We start from the raw sequence: 23,699 nt of genomic DNA, 5'->3' as shown, positions 1-23,699 counted from the left end.
AGATGGTTTATCACTTTCATAATGTTTAGGATTTGGGGTTCGGGTCCGGGTGCCTCTACGAATGGCGACGCTGCATGTTGTTTGACTACTGTAACCAGTGTTGTTTGAAGTCATACACAAGAGCTGCATGGCTTCGGCACAGGTGCAGGTGCAGGGGAGTGTCCCCCTCGTTAGACGCGTCTGCCGCCAAATGACGCGCGTTGGATGGGGAAACTGCCGGGGTTCCTGAAATTCTGCCGCATTGCCCCCACTCCTTTACCCTTTCACCGCCAAAATCTCGCAGCGCTCAGGGGCCCGAATATCACACAAGCTTCCCCACTCGAGGGAAAGGAGACAAAGCAAAAAGGAGGGGTCAATTGGGCGCAACGATTCTCAGGGTCCTTTGCCCGCTGTTGCCCAGCACACCGCCTGTGGCACCCAAGTTTACCGACCCGAACGCCCAACCCCCACTCCCGCCAATTCCCGAACAACTCCCTCCATCCTCCCCAACAAACCCAACTTGCTCTTTGTTACAACACTGTACCTAGTTGAAGTCTCTCAAGCAAGAGGAAAAGAAAACAAACAACCCGCAAACAACATGGCGCAAAAAACTACTCTCGAGGCCTTCGAGGCCGTCTTCCCGAAACTGGAGGAGGTGCTCGTCGAGCATGCCCAGTCCTACAAGCTTCCGGCACAGGCTGTTGAGTGGTACAAGAACGTGAGTGGGCAATACCCCTAACCAGCACAGCCAACAGCCAGAGAAGATCAAGAAAGACAAGAGAAGAGAAAAGAAGACAAAAAAAAAAGAAAGAGGAAAGAGCCGACTGCTAACCAACTTCTCCTCGTTCTAGTCCCTCAAGACCAACGCCGTCGGCGGCAAATGCAACCGCGGCATGTCGGTGCCGGACTCGGTGTCGCTGCTGCTCGGGCGGGCGCTGACGGAGGACGAGTACTTCCAGGCGGCGACGCTGGGGTGGATGACGGAGCTGCTGCAGGCCTTCTTCCTGGTGTCGGACGACATCATGGACAGCAGCATCACGCGGCGCGGCAAGCCGTGCTGGTACCGGCAGGAGGGCGTGGGCATGATCGCCATCAACGACGCCTTCATGCTCGAGGCGGCCATCTACACGCTGCTCAAGAAGTTCTTCCGCGGCCACCCGCGCTACGTCGACCTGCTCGAGCTGTTCCACGAGGTGACGTACCAGACCGAGATCGGCCAGCTGTGCGACCTGCTCACCGCGCCCGAGGACGTGGTCGACCTGGACAACTTCAGCATGGAGAAGTACCGCTTCATCGTGGTCTACAAGACGGCCTACTACAGCTTCTACCTGCCCGTGGCCCTGGCCCTGTACATGCTCGACATCGCCACCCCCGAGAACCTCAAGCAGGCCGAGGACATCCTGATCCCGCTGGGCGAGTACTTCCAGATCCAGGACGACTACCTCGACAACTTCGGCCTGCCCGAGCACATCGGCAAGATCGGCACCGACATCATGGACAACAAGTGCTCGTGGCTGGTCAACCAGGCCCTGGCCATCGTGACCCCGGAGCAGCGCCGCGTGCTCGAGGAGAACTACGGCCGCAAGGACAAGGACAAGGAGGCCGTCATCAAGAGGCTGTACAACGAGCTCAACCTGGAGCAGCGCTACAAGGACTACGAGGAGAGGGCCGTCGGCGAGGTCCGCGCCCTGATTGCCAAGATCGACGAGTCCAAGGGCATGAGGAAGAGCGTGTTTGAGGCCTTCCTCGGCAAGATCTACAAGCGCACCAAGTAAACTGATTGCTGGCTGCGTCTTGAGGGGAAGGAGAAAACCCGAGGTTTTAGATCCCCGACCATTCTACTGCAGATTCAACACCCACTAATACCCATTTCGTAATCGTAGTTAGAGAAAAAACAAAGAGAGCTACAGAGTAGACTGGGGAACGAATCAAGAAATGAAGCGGCCCGTGTATTCGACCGTGAATCCAAATAGCTACAAGTAACCATACATCGCTGAAACCAGATGTTTTGCCCGATCCCCTTGTTTTTTCGAGACCACTCGTCATACCGGTTCGTAACGTCATTCCCCAACACCGCATCCACGCCATGAGCGTGGGAGAAGAGCAGCCAAAAACACAACAGGCTACGCCAGGAGCCGAATCGAAGCGAAACGAAGCAGAGTAACACAAACAAACGAAACATCCCCCTCAATACCCCCTCCTCTCCCTAACCGCCATCTCCCCACGTCCACGGCCATCCCCACCACTCCTGAGCCGCTCCCTGAGCTTCTCCCTCTCGCCGTCTCCGACGCCCATCGCCTTACCCCTCGACTGCATATACGCCGCCGCCGCCGCAGGTGAAGGCACGCCCGGCCTACTCCCACCACGGCCGGCACTAGCGTTGCTCTTAACCGTGTTCCGCCTCACCAGGTCCCCCAGCAGACCCCCCTGTATAGGGTTGACACCCTCAGCAAGGGTAATTGTTCGCCCTTGCGCCCCCCGGCTGGCCGCTTTTTGCGAATCATACTGGTCCATCAGCGTGCCACCTCCGCTGCCGCCCGAAGCTACTGCTGCCGGCGCCGCATCGGGTCGGCGTAGCAAGTTCTTAGGCGGCCCCGCGTCCCTAAGGCGTGCGGCGGTGCTGGGCGGGAGGACGTGCCCGGTGGCGAGATCAACGAGGGGTTTCCCCTGCGGCGCACGCACACCGCGACCGCGACCCTCACGATTCCATTGCGGGGGCTCGACAAAGGTCGGGGTGAGGTCGATGAGGGGTTGCGGAGGGAGCTTCTGCGTGGGCAGCGGCGGTTGATGTTCCTCGCCACGTTGGCGGTCTTCGCCGCGTTGGCGGACAGATCGGGTACGAGATGGGCCGTGCGAAGAGGTGCTGGGCCTCCGGGATAAGGGAGGCGCTGGGCGGGTGCTGTGTTGCTCGGCCGAGTGTTGGACGGCCGAGGGGAACCAGCCCGTGCGGTCCAACCGATGAGCGGGGGAAGCGCCTCGAGGACTACCGTCCGATCCACCTGTCTGAGGGCGGGTGGGGGACGTAGGAGTGGCTGCGGTGCGGTTGTTTAGGAGACTAGGCCCATCGATAAAGGGGCCATCATCTGGTGACGACGTTCCTGGCCGATGTCTTGTCGAGGCGTTTCGTCGCAAGACTTCCTGTTTGCGCTCGTTGTACCCTTTACCGAGTAACCCAGTCGCCACGAAAACCTCCTCTTTTTTCTCCTGGCGAGACTCTGGCAAGGCTGGTACTGGGGGGATTACCCCTCCAACCGACGTATCGAGCACCACGTGGTCCCGAGAGGACGGGATTGACTGAATCAATGGACCCTGGTCTAATGAGGGTCTTCCCCTAGAACCATTGTCACCCCTGGATCCTTGATCGGTTGAGGGTCTGCTCCGATAGCTGTAATCCCTTTTGGAGAGGCTGATTGGAGATGACAATTCCTTTTTCTCGTGTAACCCCAGTTTCTTGTTCACCAGGTACCAACTGCGCCAGCCGTGCACGGCAGAGCGGAATTGCCGCGCAACGGTCGGATCTTCGGTGCAGAAGAAATGGACGTAGTGGGTGGAATCAATGAATAACGTGGCTTTCTCCTGGCTTCTAATGGCGTAGCAGTACCTTTTGGGTGGCCGAAGCTGCTTCCTCATCTCAGCCTCGGTCGGTAGGTACAGGTCGAAGTCGGAAAGATGGCAAAGCCGGACAACATCTTTGTCCGAGGGCTTGTATTCCTGCTTTTTGGATGCAATCACCTGCCCATTCTCTTTCAGCGTAATGTAGCGTTGCGCCCATTTCCCCGGTCGGAGGAGGAAGTGGAGAGGGAGGACAAAGCCCTCCGGCTCCTCCGATGATTTGGGCACGCTGGAAAGGCTTAGTTCCTTGTCGGGGTCGGCGGTGTCCGAGTGAACGATCAGGGCGTTGGACGAGTCGTGGTCCCAAGCACTGATGACGTCCCAAACCAGTTCATACTGCCGAAGCCTCCTCTCGAGCCCGGGGCGGCTGCACGGCTCAATGACAACGCTGGTGTCTGGGTTGATTGGCTGCCCAAGCTTGGCCAATGACTGGCTGCAGTCCGCCAACAGATCACTTGCAGATGTCTCTTTCGTGACCTGAACCGTCACCGTAGTGCCTTTGCACCGCACTCCAACGGACTGAGTCCATATTAGCTTTACACGGTCCCCACAGACGAACGGACTTTAGATCCACTTACCTTCCCCGTAGGATTCTCTCCCGCGGTGGGGAAGTGCGCCATGTTTGGGCTGGAGTTGATGCCAGGAGACTGGGGGGAATCGATCGAATTGGGTTGTGTTTCTGCCGACGTCGACGTCGGCGAGGTGGGCAGCGTGCGAGAACGTTTTGTGAGAGTTGCACGGGGCGAGTCGCTGGTGTGGCTCTTCTTGCGCCCTCGAGAGAGGAAAGCAAACGCCTCACGCACCGGGCCTTGTGGCTGGCGCGGTGGGCTTGAAGACATGGTCAATGGCGGCGGCACCGCGGAAGGCTGCATTGTCTGAGACACGGCGTGTTTGCCGTCGGACCTTTCGCCCCCAGTCGGCGGTCCGGCCAGAGTGATCCTGTCGGTTTCGGTTGTTACCTGTGCCACGTTGTCGGCCGAGAATGAGGCCTGTTCTGGGCCGTGGTACCAAGGCCGGCGGCCGACGTCGTTGCTTGTCCCTGGTCGTTGCTGATACCGATGGTGGTGGTGTTTGCGATTCTGGAGTGGGGAGCCAGGACTAATGGGCGGCGATGAAGGGAACTTATTGCTGAACCCAGGCTTGTGCGCGACTGCCGTATCAGGCGATGCGGAAGAGGGGGGCGGAAGGAACGACACTGGGGTTTTGCGGGACCGAAAGACAAGCTTCTCGGGTAATAAGTCCAGGCGCGGCGTAGAGGGCCGCGGCCTAATTTTTGCGAGCTTTTTCACGTCATCGTTTCTGCGTCCTGGCCGCAATCTGAGGTTCGAAGCCGTTTTATGCGCCGACGACGGCACAAGGGGTTTGCGCTCCTCCCCACCCCGTCCCCTGTTGGGGGCGTCTTTGCTGGGCCTGTCGATGTTCCTATTTTCACTATCCTCGGCCCACTCCAGCGCTGCAAGCAAGTATGCAGGGGAAAATGACGGGCTGGTCTTGAGTTGGCCTCTGCCGGTGTCACCGACCTGCGGCGATCCATCGAAATTCACTGCACGCTTCCCTGTCCCGTGTCTGTTCCGTTGGCCAGCTCTTCTTGTTGGGATAGCTGGCCTCAGGCTGGTGTTGGTGGTCGTCGTCGCAGACATAGTTAGCACTTAGCAGCTGGACAGGGGCGTGCTGTCAAAGGCTCCAGATGGCCCCAGATGGCGCGACTCCCTGTTGGCTGGCCTGGTCCTGGGAGTCTTGGCGGGAGATCTCTGGAGCTGGACCAGATCGTGGGTCAGGTCAGGCTGAAAGTTGGGTGCAACGAAAGAATGAGCATCAGCGATCGTAAATTGCAAGTTTCGGGCTTGCATCGGTATTCGTACCTAACAGAATGGAAACGAAGAATAAAATACGAGGAGCCAACACTGGCGGGGACAGTTAATAAAGCATGGCTTCATCACGGACAACCCCAAGGGAGTCGCGTTCAACAGGAAACACAGCTTGATGCACCGTCCACTGATTCGACCCTTTTTTTTTTTTTACGGAATGAGCATGCTGGCGACTGCGTGGGTGGGCATGAGATTGACGGTGATGCGTGGTTCCGCCTGGATGGGCCCCGGCAGCTGCTTGACCTCCCATTGGCGATCAGCGGACGCAAGGGCTGCCCGGGCTTATTCTGATGCTCTGCGAAGCCCTCGCCAGCCACCACCCCGAATTCCGCAGTCCATGCTTTCTCTGGCTCGGCGCGTTTGCGACCGCGGAGTTCTGAGTCTAAGACATTCCTGCGCGCTCCCCGTGTCGATGGCGCGATCCGTTGAGAAGGGAAGCGCGTGTGTAATCATCAATGCCGAAACGCCCGGCATTCCCGCCTCCACCACCCAACAAAGTCCTGCGTCGAGACATCAATTCCGATGTCCTTGAGGGCCCTCGTGCTGAGATGGCAATCGTACGGCCGCTGGACGCTAGCCTTGGGGTCGTTCCCCTCGGTATTCGGCACGATTCGATCGATCGGCGCGCCCATGATTTCGCCGAACAGCTGGCACATTTCGTACTTGGTGTACTTGTCCTCGCTCGAGAACTGCAGCACCCGCGGCAGCGACGCCTTGTTCTCTTCACCCAGATAACGAACGGCCACATCTACACGACGCCCCGTCAATGAATGTCTCCCGGGGGGGTAGCAAACTAGAAAACAGCCGAACTCACCGTAGCAAACCCTCGCAACATCCTCCGTATTCGTCGGATACCTCAACGCCCAATGGTCCATCTTCACCGTCCCCGCCTTCCCCTCCCCCCCCATCACAACATCCATCAGACAATTAACCGCGCTCTCCGCATTCCTCCCACCCTCCACCTCCCCATACAGCACCGGCACGCGCAGCACCACAGCACCACCACCACCACCACCAACACCCTGCTGCCCACCCGCACCCTCCTCGAACGCGCCGAGCACCGCCCCTTCACCATCGAGCTTAGTCTGGCCGTACAGGTTGGTCGGGCCCGTGGGGGCGTCGGCCTCGTAGGGGGCGTCGCCGGGGCGGCCGGCGAAGACGTAGTCGGTCGAGACGTAGACGAGCACGGCGCCGCGCGCGGCGCACTGCTGCGCCAGCGCCCGCGACGCCTCGATGTTGAGCGCCCGCGTGCCGGCCGGGTCCGCGTCCACCTTGTCGGGGAAGCGGTTTGCCGCGCCTGATAAAGGAGGGGGGGCGCATTGTGTTGTTAGAGCGAGAGAGACAGAGAGATGGATGGGGAGAGGGGGGGGCGAGGGAAAAGGGGGGGTAGGCGTACAGTGTATTACGACCTGTGGTCTGCTCGTCGGTGCTGGTTAGTAACTGGTGGCGTAGTGGGTTAGAGAGATGGGGTTGGGTGCGCGCACTTCACCCCTTCCAAAGCCATTTCAATCTCAGCAGGGTTGGCGAGGTCGACCTTGAGGGTGTTGACGCCGTCTGCGCGCGAGTAGCCGGTGCCCTTCACAGTCCAATCGTGGGATTGGAAGGCCTTGACGACCTGCCGGCCGAGGAAGCCTGTGGCGCCGGTGACGAGCGCTGTTTTACCCGACATGATCAATGGTAAGACGTTTAAATTTGCGTAGTCACCTCTGCTCCTATGTGTAGGTGCGTTTAAAGCCAAATGGGGTCTTGGTGGTGGAGTGAACTGCTCCAATTCCCACTGCGGGGGAGCTTGGAGCTCTCGCGGGGCTGCCAAGACACTCCTTCGACGTCATCGAGTTGGCAGTTCAGGGTTAGGGATGATTGGCCGAGAGGCCTATAATATGGAAAAGGGGTTGAGCAACGCTGTGATCATTGGGGTTAAGCCATTGGCAAACCATTGTTATACAAGTCCTGACAGTTTTGTGTAAATCTCAACGCTGCCAGGAATTCCGTGGCTCTCGCTTTACCTAAAAATACTTGTCCTTCACCACCTCCCCCCTTCCGTTCAATCTTCATCACCCATCTTGTCAGACAACATCTCCTTCGCGTGGTTGACAATCTTCTCGGGAGGCCGCGGAGCAGCGGTCTCGGCCGGCTCCGGGCTATCCATGCCCGGGATCGGCGGGAGCTGTGCACTGAGGTCGGTAGGCACCGGAATCCGAATATCCTCCGGTGAGCCCGGAATGGTCCTTGGGTCGAGACCGGGTATGTGGATGCGCTTCGCCTCGTTCTGGTACGCCGCAGGGATAATCTCAATGATCTCATCCCGCGGAAATTTCAGCTTGGGGATGTCCCTGGTACTGCAGTGCATCAAGTACGAATACAGGACGCGCAGGACGCTCTCGTGGGCGATGATGAGCAGGTCGTTCTGCTCGCGCTCTAACTCCAGGATGATAGGCTCGAGTCGCACTGCCAGATCGTGGTACGACTGCCTTGCGTTAGCCTAAATCTCCCGGAAGTGAACAAGGAACAAGCAATCCTTCCATACCTCTGCACGCGGGTACCGGTGGTGATAGGGATCCATTTCGTGCTTTTCCACTTCCTCCGGATATGCGGCGCGGATGGCGCGTTCTGACAGCTTCTCACAAACACCGGGGTTGATTTGACTCATCTGAGACCGTTGCCGGACCTTGTATCCCATCTCCTTCAGCGGCTCGCCTGTTTGAACGGTGCGGAGCCGGGTAGATGTCCACACGGCCAGAGGACGTAGCGGCAGGTTAGGGCCGTCCTGGTCAATGGACGCCTGGCGTTCCTGCTCCCGGTGTCGGAGGAGAGTCTCTGTCATTTTGTCGGCATAAATTTTGCCTTCCTCGGACAGCGGAGCATCGGCCTTGTACGAATCTTCGTCGGTCGCGGGGCCGGCGCGGACGAAGAAGGTGGTGCGGCACTTGATGTGCAAATTGGTCAAGTAGAAGACGATTCTGTGAGACAGGTAGTTGAAGCTGACGTTGTTGTAGTAGAACGCCTGGCCAGCGTTGATCATCTTGACGTAATTCAACTCATCCTCGTCCATGGTTTCGAATACGGGGATCTTGGTCTCGATACGCTTGAGGTAGTGTTTAGCCGCCTCATCGGGGTCCATTCCGTGGAACTTGGCACGTTAATACCCAGGTTTCAAGCCTCTCCGTTTACCAATAGTTGCTTACATCGGGAGATGAGATCTTGACATTGCGGGCATTCTCCTTGAGGATCTCTTGGTCATCGACATAGGACTCAATGAAGAGCGTCTGCCAGCAGTCCGTCAGTTAGCATACACTCAAACTAACACACCCACCGAAGGTCTCACCTGGACATCGTGCTTGGCAAATTCCTCAGCGAGAGCCAAGCGGCCGCTGGCAGTCGGATTTACGGCATCATAGATGGCGACCTGGCCATTCTCATGGTTTAGCCAGGCGTAGATGTCATCCCTGCACTTCTTAAGGATTTTCTGACGGAGCATGACAGAAGCCGGAGATGCGTTGGGGTAAAAGTAGTCCTGCGGGACATGACCTCCCTCCACCGTGGCCCGGCGGTAGTCTCCAAGATGGAAGATGCGAGTCTTGACGCCAAGCCTGCAACGCATGAGTATCACCGAGTGTAGAAGAAGGGGATGTACCTACCATGAAAGATAGCGAGCCATCGAGACACAGATGTGACTATGAGTCGGTCAGTCCGGCACTAGCATTGAGTTATCCAAGGTCCCCCTACGTTTTCCCACGGGCAGGAAGGCCGACCATGACGATGGCGATCCTTCCCGAGTGGAACAGCCTGCCAGACATAGTGCTATATAGCTGCGCCGGCGCCAAGTTGCCTTGATCTTCGGGGACATCATGGATGCCGTCGATGAAGGTTGAGCTCTTGCGGCGGTAACGAGGCGCGTTTACCGCGATTTGAGCGGTACTGCAACATGTCAGCGACGAGGTGACCCCAAATATGCTACACAATATCCCATCGCATTAAGAGGGTTAGCAACGAAGTTGAGGACTTACAGGAGGGTATCCATGTTTGCAATGTTGACTCTGGACGAGTTGTGGATTCAGCGGCCACAGCAAGAGCGGGTGAGATTTCGAGGTGTTTTGTATCACCAATCCCACGCCGAGAAGTTGAGGTACAAGTCCTGGTACCGCAAGCACAACCTGAGGCTGATCGATTTCTTGGCTGCACCAGGCGGTGACAAGGAAAAGCGGAACCAAACAAGTATAAGGGCCGCAATACTTGTCCTTCGTAATACCAGTACACCTGCCTAGACAGAAAGAGATGCCGATGACAATGGGGAATAAAACCTCAGGGGTGGCGAGTATGGAGGTCGGAAGCGGAAATGCCCAAGGTCTCGAGGTACCGACGGCAATGACACACGCTTATCAGGGCCCCACTCTCAGCCGGACAAGACCCGAAACAAATTCAATGAAGCTCGTGACCAGGGAGCCAAGGGGGGGATTTAACTGCTCAAGTGGGTATGAAGCATGTAGTTAAGAATTCAAGAATAGCTCGTGAAAAGGCAAGATAGTACGTTGAGCGATTCTGTCTGACGTGTGAGGGTTCGAAAATGGGACAAGAGAGCCCCTCGGGTTGGGTCGGGCACAGCTCCGGTTGCCCCGTGCGTGCAGCCACTTGCAGTTTCCATCCATATGGAAGGTTGTCTTGTCGCCTGTCTCATTCCTCCCTTGGGCAACTGTGCCACGACAGAGAAGGAAGGCAAGGCCAAGAATTCCGCACTACATTGGGCACCCGACATGATATTTTGTAAGAATTGCAAGAATTGCAAGAATTAATAAGTGGTACAGGCTCTTCACAGCGTCCTATTTCCATAACGTGGTGGATACCCTCCTCGGACGGGTAGAGTCCTCGGACGCCACAAATTTCCCACTTAATCACCAAATTTGATGATCACAACAATCTCTCCTAGAGCAAGAGAACTTGTCAATTCTCTCCCAAACAACAATTTTTCGACTCTCCTCGATACTACAACCACGGATACCGACAAGACGAACAACCCCGAACCGAAACCGCCACGCTACGACCGATTTTCGATTCCAACCCGCGAACCCACTATATTTTAGAGGAGATAGGCGCTATAATATAGGGGTTTAGGTGGAGGTAGTCTCTAGTAGAGCGATGTAGGCGTCGGACAGGGTTATAGAAGTCTGCATTAGACTATCTGCAATGCGGCCGTTCGAATGCCATTTATTTTAGACTTTTTGGGCTTGAATTGATAGTATTTTGATGTTGCTGTTTCCGGTGCATTTACGTGCGAATTGTTGCTTGCGAACACCCTACCCGTTCGAGGAGGGTATCCACTACGTTAACTTAGAGTCGACAATTCCTTACGTACTCTGCTTCGTTCTGTTCCTTCGCAACTGTTACAAGTATTGAGTGGAGGACCCGAGCCGCGGCAATCGTCGGTGCTTGATTTCTCCGGTCCGCCTGGCACCCATCGATTCCATCGACCATTGAACCCGTCTTAGGTCATCATGAGACTGATGTGGTTCAAGGCCCTGGCATTCTTGGCGGTGGACCGCCCCCACAGCGCACAGGCCAGCAAGCCGGGCTGGCTCCGTCTGGGACCGCGAAATTTTTGGACCGACGGATACTCTTTCAAACAGCGATTCCTCCAAGTAGCGAAACACCAAGCGCCGGCTCAAGTGTCTCCGACATCGAGAGCCACCTCCTCGACCACGACGACGAACCTTATCCAAGGCGGAAAGGATTACTGAACCTTTTGATTATTGGTTCGCTCCCTGGGTTCCCAGTTGTCCCATCGAATTCGACCCGACGCCGCACAAAAGCCACTCGCGCGACCCCCGCGACCCCGACTACTGTCAGCAGAGGTAGCCATGGCGTCCACCTCTGATGCGCCGCTGGCGTTCCTGCGCAAGAACCCCGTATTCTCCGGTCTTTCAGATGTCTACAATGCCTTCCAAGAAAGGAGGGAACGGTTGGGGCTGTCGAATCCCGGAATGGTGGAAAATATCGCCAAGGGTACGTCACAGCCCGAGAAACAACTTGGTGCTAGGCATCTGCCTTCCACCGGTTTGCTGCCGACCTATAGCCTCCATTGGACGCTACTAACGTATTATACAGAGGTCCAGCGCGATGTTCTCACCACGAACCTGATGTTCTCCGGCCTCCGGGCTGACCTCACAAAAGCTTTCAGCTTCAACCCTTTGTACGTCACTCGCAAACTCGCGGTGCTTCAACGATGGCTTCAAACTGGGAATTGCCCCCAATCGCCGCTGTCAACTTTGTCGGTCGTCACGCGGTGCTGATTAAAATCAAGATTCCAAGTATCTCACCAGTTCGCTATGGGCGAGAGGTTGAGTCCCTACACATTTGCCGCTCTCTACGGCACCAGCAAGGTACGTAGCCTCGTCTTTTCAACACATTCTTCAGCTTTACCCATCCGAGCCTGTCTAACAAAACATAGGTGTTTGCGCAAGGCAACATCGACGACCAAGGTGCCCTCTCGGCGTCGTTCAACTGGAGATGGAGCAATGCTCTCACCACCAAGTCGCGCTTCCAGATCGCCCCCGGTGGCACCGGCCAAGACATGGCCCAGTTCGAAAACGAGTATCTCGGCAACGATTTTACCGCCACCCTGAAGGCCCTCAACCCCTCCTACCTTGAGGGCGGCTTGACCGGCATCTTTATCGGTCAATACCTGCAGTCCGTCACACCCAAGCTCGCTCTTGGTCTGGAGGCTGTTTGGCAGCGTGCCGGCCTTACCCAAGGCCCGGATACCGCCGTTTCCTACGTTGCTCGGTACAAGGCGGAGAACTTTATCGCCAGCGCCCAGTTGCAGGCTCAAGGCGCACTCAACGCCTCCTACTGGCAGCGGCTGTCGGACAAGGTCCAGGCTGGTGTTGACATGACGCTTTCCGTCGCTCCGAGCGGTGCTATGATGGGTGGTCTTTCCAAGGAGGGCATCACCACCTTCGGTGCCAAGTACGATTTCAGAATGTCGACCTTCCGTGCCCAGATTGACTCCGCGGGCAAGCTGAGCTGCCTGCTCGAGAAGCGGGTTGCCGCCCCCGTCATGATGACCTTCGCCGCCGATGTGGACCACCTCACAGTAAGAGACGCGCTCCCAAGCCTAGGAACTCCCAGCTAACCCTTTAAATAGCGGCAAGCGAAGATTGGTGTCGGCATTTCCATTGAGGCCGGCGGCGAGGAGCTCCAGGAGCAACAGGACGCCATGGGCGCCCAGCCCCCTCCCAACATCCCCTTTTAAATGACGCCGTCATATTAACAGGCAGAACGACATGAGCTCAAACGGTTCTGCGCCCACCAACTCATATTGCCCCGCTCCGCTCCGCTGCGCTGCGCTCATATCGACCGTCTAATTTAATGCCAACCCCGTCTGCCTGGCTGCCGACAGGCACGAGCACTCGTGCTCGCTCTGTCGCTCTCTCTCTTTTCGTCTCGGTGTTCCCCGGCAGAAGCATGGGGAACACGGGTTCCCTCACCATCGGGTCAGCCCGCATCTTGTATATCTCTCCTGATGAACGATAGACGTTTCCTCGACATGCCGGCTTTTTCTCATGCGGGCTGCCTATCGGGAGGACGCGCCACTTTATAACGAGGAGAGAAATCAAACGTGTACTATAGAATTGTCATTGGGGGGGCGAAAAAGATTCCCCTCTTGTGGTGGTCATGCGGTCGTTGGCAGGGGAGAGCTGGGCTGTCAAGGGGAGGGGGAGTCTGGGGATTGATTTGATTTCGCGCTTGGCCGCCTCCATGAATCCAGCAGCGCGGTGGCCGCGTTGTAGATATTGCTGGTATAGGCGTCATGTAAAATAGCATGTGCACGATGGTTGAGACCAGATAGTAGTAGACTTGAAACCACGCCTTTCAGGCACATTGACTGAATGTGAAGACGGCTTCTTGGAACTTGGCGATACATCCCCAGCAAATACAGAATTTATATCTCCTGTTCGCTAGCACTTCGCTGACATGACACTATTAAACCCTCGCTATCCGCGCGCTCCCGACGTCGAGACTCATCGCGATTTCAGCCCTTCTCACCAGGCGCTGTCCCCAAGAATTATGCAACCCTGGCATCAACGCGTGAGCCCCCCTTCACTTACCCGCCTCTTTGGTATCATTGACTATGAAAACCACTGGCCCCGCCGCTATGCAGCCTTTATCCCATCCCATGCTCGTTTCGCTTTTCGCCTGCCGAACCAAACTTGGCTCTATCCCCGTCCGAGACCAACCAACGCCATGCCCAAAAACCCAAGCAAAATACCAAAGAATGCGCCAGTTGACCGCAACCCGCGCAGTCGGTTTAATAAGACTCCACGAGGAAAAAGAGAATATCGCAAGTCCCCCAGATGCAAACCCCATCTGCCGCCCATGTGCCCGCAGTCAAGGTCACATTACGACACACTCGCGGTCGGGTAGGCCCGCTTTGTCCTTGCCCGCGTCCTTGGCCTTCCCCTTGCCCTTATCCTTCTTCTCGTCCCGGTCCCTGCTCTTGGACTTGCTCCGGTCTCTGTCCTTCTTGTGGCCGTGGAGCATGTGGTGGTGGTCCTTGTCCCGCTCCTTCCCACCGTTCGCTTCCTCCCCATCAACGGCGGGACCGCCGTGCTCGCTCGCCGAAGCCTCCGAGTTCGTTGCCCCGCCGTTGGGGTTGCCATCCTTGCTCTGGCGGCCAAATCCGAATCGCGATATGGTGAGGCTCATCCGGCCCTCGCCGGCCTGGCTGGTGGGCCGGGACTTGCTTGCCGCCGTCTTGAACATGGCCGCTGTCCGCGAGCGTCGGGTACCGTTGTTCTCTTCTTGGGGGGTGACGACTGGCGAAACGGCGTCGGGGGTAACAGCAAGGTTGGTTCGGAGGGGAGGTTCGGAGGACGTGATGCTGCCACGGCGCGAGTTGCCTCCTGTTTGAATGGCGAGCGAGGGCAGGTCGTCTTCAAAACTTAATCGTGGACGCCGTTCAACGTCGGCGCTGAGACGAATGTGTGGTGTACTTTGGGCGAGGGCCGTTGTAGAGTCAAAGTAGCCACTAGCCGACTTTGAGAGTTGTCCGGCGTCGGACACCGCTCCCACGCTCGGTGTTCCGGGAACGGTTGGTGTTGATTCGACGTAGCCTGGAGGCTCCGTGACGGATCCGTCGGTTGACGTGGTTGTTGTCACGTCTACCATCGGCACGATCTGGTAGATTAATACATAGGGCATTTCTTCCTGACGTCGCAGACACTCCTGGATATCGTCCACGGTTTCGACCCGCTTCTCGATCGATAGGTCATCAAACCTCACCCATTGAGGTTCTTCGTAATCCGGAGGCGGATCGTGATCGTGTTTTCGGTTATCCGTCAGCAGTTTCGGCGCAACCCGGGCATAGGCAACGTAGTGCCCGCTGTGAATCGAATCACCCCGGTGGCAAATGACCGACTGCAAAACCAACTTGTATCCCTGACTCAACCCGTTCGAATCTTGTTCCTCTTCCTTGGAACCATCAACGACCATGAAGTGCGGGAGACGAAGGCTGTCAGGAATATCGATAAAGGTGTTTTGTCGGATGGGGACCCCATTTTCTGTCATGGTATACCTCTTTAGACAAATGGCCACCACAGGGCGTTTATTGAAATGCCGAGCAAGCTCCATGTCGCTACTTGGGGCGCTGTTGGAGGTAGCATTCCATGCTAACACGACAAACATAATTAGCCTCGGGTCTTTGTGAAAGAGACATGAAAACAAAAAGGGCACTGACGTATTAAGCGGTAGAACTGCCAGGCCGGAATGGTGACAGCCTTCACTACTGTTGAGCCGGTACGCTTGGCTCGTTGCAGTAGGCTCCTTGTTTCTGCATCGACAGATGGCCCACCAGAATGCTTCTCATTCACCACGATTCGCTGTATGATGCTGGTAGACCTTGTCCGGGGACCAGATGGCGCGGGATCGGGGCTTGAAACGGAGGTTGGGGAGTGCATGATGCCTCCGTGTGTTGTCCACCTCCGTTGCAACTGCGCGTTTTCCTCTTCCGCACGTGGTGTTTCGTCTCCATCCTCGGGGACCATCCGAATCGTGCTCTCCGGACTTAGGGCGGGCTTATCGATGGATTTCTTTTCCTCGAGACTATCGCGAAGAACGTCGACCTTGTTGTTGAAGTATGCTTCCATGCAGTCCTCGAGCTTTATTCCCTTTCCGTCTGTGTCAGGCGGGATAGGGAGATTAAGGCACCGCTCGTGGACGACCTTGTGGTCATCTATATCCCCCTTCCCGTGATGGAAAAGATCCATCTGGAGGGCGAGAAGAGGTAACTGCAGCGCGTCGGCAATAAAGGCGAAGGCTTCGGATGTGTCCTGCTGCTCGAGAAGCGCGGCGTCTTTCCAACCGCATTCGGCCAGGGCTAGCTGTATGTGTTCCGTCTGCAAAGTTTGAGTTAGCATGGGGCGAGTCGGAAGGGATAGTGTGATCGGACCATATCGGTGTGAATCAGCCTCCCACCCCTGAGCATGTTGACCCATAACCTCAGTAAGGCGGCCAGCTTTCTTTGAGGCTCGCCTTCCAGATCATTCTTCAGCATGGATTCGAAGGCTGTGAGGTGGGCGAACATGGCGAAGAGCAAGGAGTCCAGATAGCATGTGACATTTCCCCTGTTCTCAGCGCCGAGCATTTCGACGTTCGGATCGAATGGTTGTATTATCCCCGAGAAGGCCTGCTGCTGGAACTGCAGGAGCTCCACGGCCTTGTCGGCGTTGCCCCCAGCGAAGTGGGAGCGAAGTGCGACGCGGACCAAGTCTTTGGAGACAGCATGGTAATTGAGCTCCTCCAAGCGCCGAACTATGTCCTCGACCTATTCATGCCGTTAGTACGGCAACGCAACCCGTCCGAAACTGTGTCCAAGGCCTACCGTCGCCGCTTCTTTTTCGACTTCGTCCTTTTCCCTCTGCGCTTGTTTGGTGGAATCGGGCTTGAAAATGGAAAGCCACGAGTCGGCAGTTAGCGGTCGAACCTAGGGCCGTCAGGAAAACCAGTCTTTTTGTTGGGCAGGCGGCCGTCAACACACCTTGCCGCCAGACTCGGATGATCTGTTGCGACGGTGCCCATTCTTCTCCCGAACACTGCGAAACTTCTTCGGCATGAGCGAGCTAGCCGCCTTCATCATATCCATTGTTGCTGAGGCGGGGACATGGAACGGTAACAAGGTGTAGAGGTATGTTATCTCGCAACTAGGACCGGGGAGCTCGTTCGTGGTATCGAGGCATGATCCAAGGATAGCTCCAGGGCGGGGTCGGTTCAGCGGCGGGCAGCAACAAGGTCAAGAAAACCAAAATCGAAACTATCGCAACCGGGGGACGGTATCGGGAAGGTTATTGGGAGGAAAAGAGGCAACTAGAAAGAAGCGCGGTGCTGGGCGGTCGACTCTAGGTAGTTGAAGGTGGAGGGTGGTTTCTTGGGTGCGCGGCTGCGAGGAGGGGGGGTTGCAGCGAAAGCTCAGCTGGTGGGGTGGGCGTATTTTGCAGGCTGGAAAGCGAATGGCTTTCGCTTGGTGAACATTGGAGGGCTGCGCATGCGGCAATGTCACGCAAGAGTCCAGCTCGAGTGCCGGGCGCGCAAGGCAGGTAGAATGCGGTGCGTGTTGCGGAGAAAGGACGGATGCTGGAGAGGGAGCTCGGTCGGTAAGTGTCAAGGCTGGCTTGCAGGGGACTTGGGAGGTGTGCAGCCAACGAAATTAAAGAGGAGGGGCCCAAGACGTGGGCTGCGTGGTCCCCACCACGCCACTCAGCCCGAAATGGTTGATTTCTCGCCCAGGTACCTACTTTATTCTCTGCGACGAAGATTTCGACCGCAACACCAATGGTTCTTGACACTCGCCCCCCAAATATCGGGCAACATCCAAGCTCCCAAAGTGACCGTTGTAAAGTGTCAACCAGTGGCTCGGCAACGGTTGAGCTCAACGGCGGCTTCACTCCCGTCTTGTGGTCACGACACATGGCCGATCCTTCGAGGTCTGAAGTGATGGCCAACATGTTTGTCGCCAAAATCCACAGCAGAAAATTTTGATATCAGACAACAACACCTTGCAGGATTGTGTCGGTGTTTCGCCGATTCGGATGGAGGCCATGAATGCGGATATTTCGACAGCGTGACATCGACCCAGCCTTCACCACGTTCTGGCTTCCCGCTGCTTCGATCTGCAATGTGACCACGGCCCTGCCGTCTCGGCGCTTCTTACGGATACAGACTTCTTCTTTGCATGCGCCCACCCGTCATTGGGCCAGCGGGGGTGAATCGGCGGCTGACGTCCCCAATGACGTCCCAAGCTGACGAAAGGGTGCTAAAATTCGATGCCTGCTGCAGGCAGATGATGGCATCACGGTTTTTAACAGCATCAACCTGGAGGCCGGTGATGCGTTGGGCTACGAGAACCACGGCGGTCGTGTTGGGAACTGGAACGGCACAAAACACTCGAAACCCTTGGTAGGCCTCGATGTTGGGCCGCGCGGGCTGGTACTCAGTTGTATGTCGCGCCGGACATGCAAACGCAGCGGGTCCGCCGGGCTCCTGCGCGAACGATCGGCCGGGGCCGAGTTCCGGACAGGCGGTTCCTGTTCTGAATTTCTCTTGCATCCCAAAGAAAGCAAGCTGTGGTTCGATTTTGCGGCTTCTCCCCCCCACCCCCCATTCCCGTACGGGCTTAATCCGATCCGAACCGCATCGTCAGGGCCACGCAATGCTTCAATTGCCCTTCTCGTTCTAGCAGGCAGCGAGCTCAGCAGCCTAAAAGACGTGTAAGTCTGCAGCGTCACCCGATAGTTAGCGTTTGCCCAAGAGCTTCCGTCGACGGAAACAACAACTAGCAACAAGAACAACCTTCGTTTCTCCTTTTCTCATTAGCCCCGAGGTAGGTAGGTACCTTTTGTATGTACCCTATCAGCTTGGTTTTCGAGACCGAGAACTTGAGTGTGGGTGCCTTTTTTGGTCCAACTTGACATGTCAAAACTGCCAAAGATGGGGCAACGCATGGCAATCTTCATGGGAATCATCCATGTCCCTGGCGGGCACGGCGGGGAATTCCTGGCGAGCTCCACCTCGACGCGACTGTGGAGGCTGTTTCGGGGGGTCATGCTCACGTTATCATATCATATCTACGAAGGAGCGTTAGCAAAAGGGGAATTTGTGGTTGAAACGGTGTTTAAGATGCGGTTTCTGTGAACTGAGACGGGCGGACGCGTTGTGTCCCGGTATATCAACTCCAGACCTCAGCCCGATATCATCAGTTACAAGTAATTCTTCGGAGCGAGCTCAAATCACCCTTGAGCTTCGCAGTTAACTCCCCCGTCAATTCGTGGTGGGCCCATAAGCAAGCCACCTCCGCGTTTTCACCAGCCACTTATACTTGGCGCTCCGCACCGCTGGTCCACTGAAGCCGGGGGACCGATGGACCTCGGCACGGACGGTTAATCGTACCAGCGAGGAGGTGAACTGAGACCGAGCCATTGATTCAACATCATCAAACCGCCCAACAATTTTGTCATAAAGTGAACCTTGACCTCTCACCTTTACAAAAGCAAAACACACCTCACTTACATACACACACACATATTTCAGATACAGAACGACCATCTTCAACATGTCGGCGCAGATCCCCATTGCTGTAGGATGAATCCCCTTGTTTACCCCAACCCCCCCGATGGCCATCAGCTAAGACGTATCTTTAGGTCAGTGGCCGCGTGAGCGACAGGGCAAAGAAAACTTTGGATATTGTCGCGAAGTTTGTGGAGGAGGACTGTATCCCGTAAGTCAACAGTCAACAACCACATTTTATCTTACGCTGTAGCCTGGTCTGATGCCCTGTCAGTGCCGATGCCGTCTATGAAGCCCAGATTGGCGCGGGGGATGCGAGGTGGAACTCGCACCCGCCAATTCTCGAGGACCTCAAAAAGAAGGCTCGGTCTCTAGGCCTTTGGAACATGTTCCTTCCCAAGGGCCACTACAAGGAGTCGCCGGGCTGGACCAACCTCGAGTATGGCCTGATGGCCGAGTGGCTGGGCAAGTCGAGGACCGCCTCTGAGGCTGTCAATTGCGCCGCCCCAGACACGGGCAACATGGAGGTGTTGGCCAAGTACGGCAATGATGCGCAAAAGGCCAAATGGTTGAAGCCGTTGATGGATGGCGAGATCCGCTCGGCCTTCCTGATGACGGAGCCCCAGGTTGCTTCATCTGATGCGCGCAACATCGAGATGAAGATTGAGCGGGACGGCGATCACTACGTGCTGAACGGCCAGGTATGTGCAGGCAACCATATATCCCAAGTGCACGCATCAAATCTAACATTCTGATTAGAAATGGTGGTCCAGCGGTGCCGGTGACCCCCGGTGCAAGGTCTACATCGTCATGGGAAAGAGCGATGCCAACAACAAGGACCCTTACAGGCAGCAATCCGTTATCGTTGTCCCCGCGGAGGCCCAGGGCATCACCATCCACCGCATGCTCTCCGTTTACGGGTACGACGATGCCCCTCACGGTCACGGTCACATCACCTTCAAGGACGTCCGCGTGCCGGCCGGCAATCTCGTGCTCGGCGAGGGCCGCGGTTTCGAGATCATTCAAGGTCGTCTTGGCCCCGGCCGCATCCACCACGCGATGCGGACGATTGGAGCGTCTGAGCGGGCTCTAGAATGGATGCTCATGCGGATCAACGACCCCAAGAAGACGACCTTTGGCAAGCAGCTGCGCGAGCACGGCGTCATCCTGGAGTGGGTTGCCAAGTCCCGGATCGAGATCGATGCCGCGCGCCTTATTGTGCTCAACGCGGCCATCAAGATGGACGACCACGGGCCCAAGGCCGCGCTCAAGGAAATTGCTCAGGCGAAGGTCCTCGTTCCCCAGACAGCATTGACCGTCATCGACCGGGCGGTCCAATCATTTGGTGGCGCGGGTGTGAGCCAGGATACGCCACTGGCTAGCATGTGGGCCGGTATCAGGACGCTGAGGCTGGCGGATGGTCCCGACGAGGTGCACCTGCAGCAAATGGGCAGGAATGAAAATAAGCGCGGCAAGGAGGTTGCCGAAAAGATTGCTGCACAGAAGACCAAGTCCGAGCAGCTGATGAAGCAGTACGGTGTTGAACGGACCGAGATTGGGTCCAACATCAAGCGATCGACTTAGAAACCTGGTTATGACTCATGTTTGTGTTTGTAAAGTTTACTTAGCACTGCCCAATATAGGCACCTAACTGATGCCCGGCAATTGTCTCGTGTTCAATTTCTTTGTTGGCCGGTTGATCCCGTCTCGTTTCGGTTTGCGGGAGTCATTCGATGTCCCAGATTTTCCCGCCGTTTGCTCGCCAAGGCGGCAGGGGTAGGGTTTTGTGGGTCCCTTGTTCATGCCGTTGCCCGGTCAATGCAGCCAAAACCGGAAATGTGTTTTCTCGTCTTTTTCTGCAGCCTGCCTAAGCACCGAGGCCATGCAACAACCACATTCCTGAAGGTCAATTTAAGCCCGGATACCTGCCATCCACCTGCCGCTTGTCCCTTCCCACACGCAACAATTTACAAATCCACCTCGCGTTGAACAACAACCTCCAGCTCAACTCCCAGCTCGACTCGCACCATCCGCTCTCGCTCTCAAAATCGAGCCCACGAACCTCAACCCCCAGCAACCATGTCTTCCGCCAACGTGCTCGCCGCTCGGGACGTCAATACGTCAATGCCCGCGCAAGGCCAAAACCACAACGAGTCCGACGGAAACACCAAGCCCGATGTTATGAGCATGGAGCACCACCGTCAGGTTTTCCAGTCCAAGATGGAGCAGGGCGAGTAAGTGCTTAACTACCCCCCCATCTATGCCAGACCATCTCGGGGCCCCCAATCGCTAACCTCGCCTCTCTCCTCCAGGAACAAAACCTTCATCTCCCCCTCCGACAACATCATGAGCCCCTGCACCGCCAAGCTGTCAGCCTTCCGCAGCAAGCAGGTCGGCAAGTACGTGACCACCCCCTCCCCTCCCCCAAACCCCAACGCTATCTATGCCACAACCCCCCCCATAGAAGCTAACGAGTTGTGTGTGTTTTACAGGGGCAAGCCAAAATCGCTCTTCGCACAGGCGTCAGCTAAGAAACTCGGCGCCGACGGAAGCAGCAACGGAGGCGGGCTCTTTGGCAGCAAGGCTGCGCCGACGGCACAGCGCGACAACCCTTTCGCCAACTGAGTTCCTCCTCATCCGGTCAACACACATGTCTTTTGCGCTTTCTTCCATTCGACCGCATAGAGCTTGGGCGATTCATCCCGCCGAGGCTTTTTTTTCTTCCTTTGCTGGCTGACGCCTATTGCTATCTTCGTCTCCTTTGTCTCTTTCTTCCGCTGCTGCTTTTACATAGAAGGCATGTTTTGTTTGCTGCCGAGAGGAGGGATGGGTTGGTTGGTCTACCATGGGGCGTTTTGGGGGAATCTGTTGTTGTTTGGTCTTGTCTTGCTCTTGGTATGGGGGGTTCGTTATCATCAGGGTACAGGGAGGGTGGATGGGGGGTGTTATGACTGGGTATGACAGGAGCCACGCACATGCCAAAACATGGGGTATCAATATCACGGGATTTTCTTCTGACCGGGTTGGCCGTGAAACACTCTCTCTTCATATTTACCCGGCACCTAACTACGCCTTCCACCCGCTAACTATGTACACTACATCCTCGTCCGCCACGGGATGCCCCAACCCCACCCTCTGCGGCATATGCCTCGCGCTGGCGCCCCAGACCAGGGCGTACTTGAAAGTGTCCTTGAGCGTCCGGTGAATGCGGTCGCACACGTCCTCGATGGTGCTGTTGCTCCGCACGATGAGGGCCTCGCTGCAGTCCGGGTCGACGCCCTTGCGCTTGGTGTAGATGCGGATCAGGTTGAGCTCCTTCCAGCAGCGGTCGACGACGTCCTGGATGCCCAAGTCGAGCTCGCAGCTCATGACCACCGTGTGCGGCTCGCGCGCCAGCTTGTCGAGGAAGTCGAGCGAGACGCTGTCGATCTTGTTGTACACGTACAGGCAGTTGATGTACTTGCGGTGGTCCTTCATGATGACGTCGATCAGGTCGTCCACCGTGCAGTTGTCGTCGCGCACCAGCACCTCGCAGTTGAGGAGCTTGTAGTCGCGCAGGATGTTCATGATCATCTTCTCGTCGAGACCCTTGGGCGGGGACTGGAATGTGATCTTCATGCCGCCGGCCTTTTTGGGTTTGAGATAGATGTTTCTGTTGCCGTGTAAGTGGAAAGCGCGTGTGTGGGGGTTAGTGGTTCGGACTCACGGTGGCTGGCGGTTCAGCCGGATGCCTACTGCCTCCAACTCGGCTTCCAGCAATGCCCTCTGTTCGGCCCTCTTTGTCGCGTCGAGGACCATGAGAATAAGATCGCTGGTCTTGGCCGCCGAAATGACCTGCCGCCCTCGCCCCTTGCCCTCCGAAGCGCCTTCGATGATACCTGGTAAGTCGAGCAGCTGGATTTCGGCGCCGCCATATTCGAGGACGCCGGGGATGGCAGTGAGTGTTGTGAAGGCGTATGAGGCGACTTCAGACTTGGTTTTGGTGACCTTGGAAAGGAACGTCGACTTGCCCACCGAAGGGAAGCCGACCAGGGCTATTCGGGCATCACCACTCTTGCTCACATCAAAACCAGCACCTCCACCACCACCTGCTCCCGGGCCTGGTTCCAACAGCTGGGCGCGAAGCCGCGCAAGTTTTCTTCAAGCAGTTAGCACTTACAAGTAGGACGAAATGATGGTCACTCACTCACCCCTTTAGGAGACCCAGATGATATTCTGGTGCAACCTCGTTAGCAACACGATTCGTAAGGTAGCCCTCGATTCCAAGGTTATATCAAAGCGCATACCGGTTGCCTTATTTTCTATGGCACATATCAGTCTCATTGAATTCCGGGGCCGAGCGAGTTGTGGCGGTACAAACTCTGGGTCTTTCTCATCTCATCCTCAATCCTACATTTTGTCAGTCCATGTCCCGCAAGGACTGGAGAGATGAATTTCTTACTCCTTGATCTTTTCCGTGATGTTCACCATCTTGATGATAGGGGCGCTGGTACGCCCTTATTATCGGCCTCTACTGGTGGTGAAAAAAGAAGTAACAGGATGGCCGCGCGGTACCGGTACCTAGGATTTGGAAAGGTCTTGATCGGGAACTTGCAGGTCCATGAATCCTGGCTGCCGCCGCCGTGCCCCACGTTTTAAGGCGGCAGAATTCCGAGGGGTAGGCGGGGCCGGGGCCACCGGGCTTGCTCA

General features: G+C 56.5%; 9 protein-coding genes across 9 annotated transcripts; 4 read left to right on the top strand and 5 right to left on the bottom strand.

Moving 5' to 3' along the window:
* Positions 1-272: 272 nt before the first annotated feature.
* Positions 273-2,187, top strand: B0H64DRAFT_339314 (farnesyl pyrophosphate synthetase). Its single transcript, XM_062801199.1, has 2 exons — positions 273-697; positions 831-2,187. The coding sequence occupies exons 1-2, from the start codon at positions 578-580 to the stop codon at positions 1,752-1,754; spliced, it is 1,044 nt and encodes a 347-aa protein (XP_062660998.1). The 5' UTR covers positions 273-577; the 3' UTR covers positions 1,755-2,187.
* Positions 1,961-5,572, bottom strand: B0H64DRAFT_125056 (uncharacterized protein). The gene is made up of 2 exons (XM_062798028.1): positions 4,170-5,572; positions 1,961-4,110 (listed from the first exon to the last, which is right to left on the bottom strand). Exons 1-2 carry the CDS (start codon positions 5,229-5,231, stop codon positions 2,167-2,169), a joined length of 3,006 nt encoding a protein of 1,001 aa, XP_062660997.1. The 5' UTR covers positions 5,232-5,572; the 3' UTR covers positions 1,961-2,166.
* A 339-nt stretch (positions 5,573-5,911) lies between these two features.
* B0H64DRAFT_440945 (uncharacterized protein) lies at positions 5,912-7,128 on the bottom strand (the record flags this gene model as incomplete). Its single annotated transcript, XM_062806525.1, has 4 exons — positions 5,912-6,207; positions 6,274-6,756; positions 6,856-6,875; positions 6,944-7,128. 4 exons carry the CDS (start codon positions 7,126-7,128, stop codon positions 5,912-5,914), a joined length of 984 nt encoding a protein of 327 aa, XP_062660996.1.
* Positions 7,129-7,503: 375 nt separating this feature from the next.
* On the bottom strand, positions 7,504-9,480 carry B0H64DRAFT_440944 (6-phosphofructo-2-kinase-domain-containing protein; the record flags this gene model as incomplete). Its single annotated transcript, XM_062806524.1, has 7 exons — positions 7,504-7,926; positions 7,987-8,589; positions 8,645-8,725; positions 8,785-9,049; positions 9,098-9,133; positions 9,186-9,377; positions 9,467-9,480. The coding sequence occupies 7 exons, from the start codon at positions 9,478-9,480 to the stop codon at positions 7,504-7,506; spliced, it is 1,614 nt and encodes a 537-aa protein (XP_062660995.1).
* Positions 9,481-11,311: 1,831 nt separating this feature from the next.
* On the top strand, positions 11,312-12,705 carry B0H64DRAFT_320607 (eukaryotic porin/Tom40; the record flags this gene model as incomplete). Its single annotated transcript, XM_062800474.1, has 5 exons — positions 11,312-11,456; positions 11,559-11,643; positions 11,755-11,833; positions 11,902-12,546; positions 12,598-12,705. The coding sequence occupies 5 exons, from the start codon at positions 11,312-11,314 to the stop codon at positions 12,703-12,705; spliced, it is 1,062 nt and encodes a 353-aa protein (XP_062660994.1).
* A 907-nt stretch (positions 12,706-13,612) lies between these two features.
* B0H64DRAFT_125016 (ubiquitin carboxyl-terminal hydrolase-domain-containing protein) lies at positions 13,613-16,719 on the bottom strand. Its single transcript, XM_062798027.1, has 5 exons — positions 16,489-16,719; positions 16,333-16,434; positions 15,901-16,275; positions 15,190-15,847; positions 13,613-15,121 (listed from the first exon to the last, which is right to left on the bottom strand). Exons 1-5 carry the CDS (start codon positions 16,591-16,593, stop codon positions 13,848-13,850), a joined length of 2,514 nt encoding a protein of 837 aa, XP_062660993.1. The 5' UTR covers positions 16,594-16,719; the 3' UTR covers positions 13,613-13,847.
* A 2,031-nt stretch (positions 16,720-18,750) lies between these two features.
* B0H64DRAFT_339301 (acyl-CoA dehydrogenase/oxidase) lies at positions 18,751-20,720 on the top strand. The gene is made up of 4 exons (XM_062801198.1): positions 18,751-19,080; positions 19,145-19,221; positions 19,285-19,711; positions 19,770-20,720. Exons 1-4 carry the CDS (start codon positions 19,057-19,059, stop codon positions 20,592-20,594), a joined length of 1,353 nt encoding a protein of 450 aa, XP_062660992.1. The 5' UTR covers positions 18,751-19,056; the 3' UTR covers positions 20,595-20,720.
* Positions 20,721-20,873: 153 nt separating this feature from the next.
* On the top strand, positions 20,874-22,015 carry B0H64DRAFT_392252 (uncharacterized protein). Its single transcript, XM_062803539.1, has 3 exons — positions 20,874-21,244; positions 21,323-21,409; positions 21,503-22,015. The coding sequence occupies exons 1-3, from the start codon at positions 21,090-21,092 to the stop codon at positions 21,633-21,635; spliced, it is 375 nt and encodes a 124-aa protein (XP_062660991.1). The 5' UTR covers positions 20,874-21,089; the 3' UTR covers positions 21,636-22,015.
* A 2-nt stretch (positions 22,016-22,017) lies between these two features.
* On the bottom strand, positions 22,018-23,611 carry B0H64DRAFT_392244 (P-loop containing nucleoside triphosphate hydrolase protein). Its single transcript, XM_062803538.1, has 6 exons — positions 23,452-23,611; positions 23,371-23,399; positions 23,297-23,311; positions 23,201-23,225; positions 22,717-23,148; positions 22,018-22,662 (listed from the first exon to the last, which is right to left on the bottom strand). Exons 1-6 carry the CDS (start codon positions 23,478-23,480, stop codon positions 22,077-22,079), a joined length of 1,116 nt encoding a protein of 371 aa, XP_062660990.1. The 5' UTR covers positions 23,481-23,611; the 3' UTR covers positions 22,018-22,076.
* Positions 23,612-23,699: the final 88 nt, after the last annotated feature.

The sequence above is a fragment of the Chaetomium fimeti genome (assembly GCF_033439085.1).
Source record: "Chaetomium fimeti strain CBS 168.71 chromosome Unknown B0H64scaffold_3, whole genome shotgun sequence".
NCBI classification, from domain to species: Eukaryota; Fungi; Ascomycota; class Sordariomycetes; order Sordariales; family Chaetomiaceae; genus Chaetomium; species Chaetomium fimeti.
Note: the sequence above shows the minus strand (reverse complement) of the source record. Positions and strands in the feature narration are given on the sequence as shown.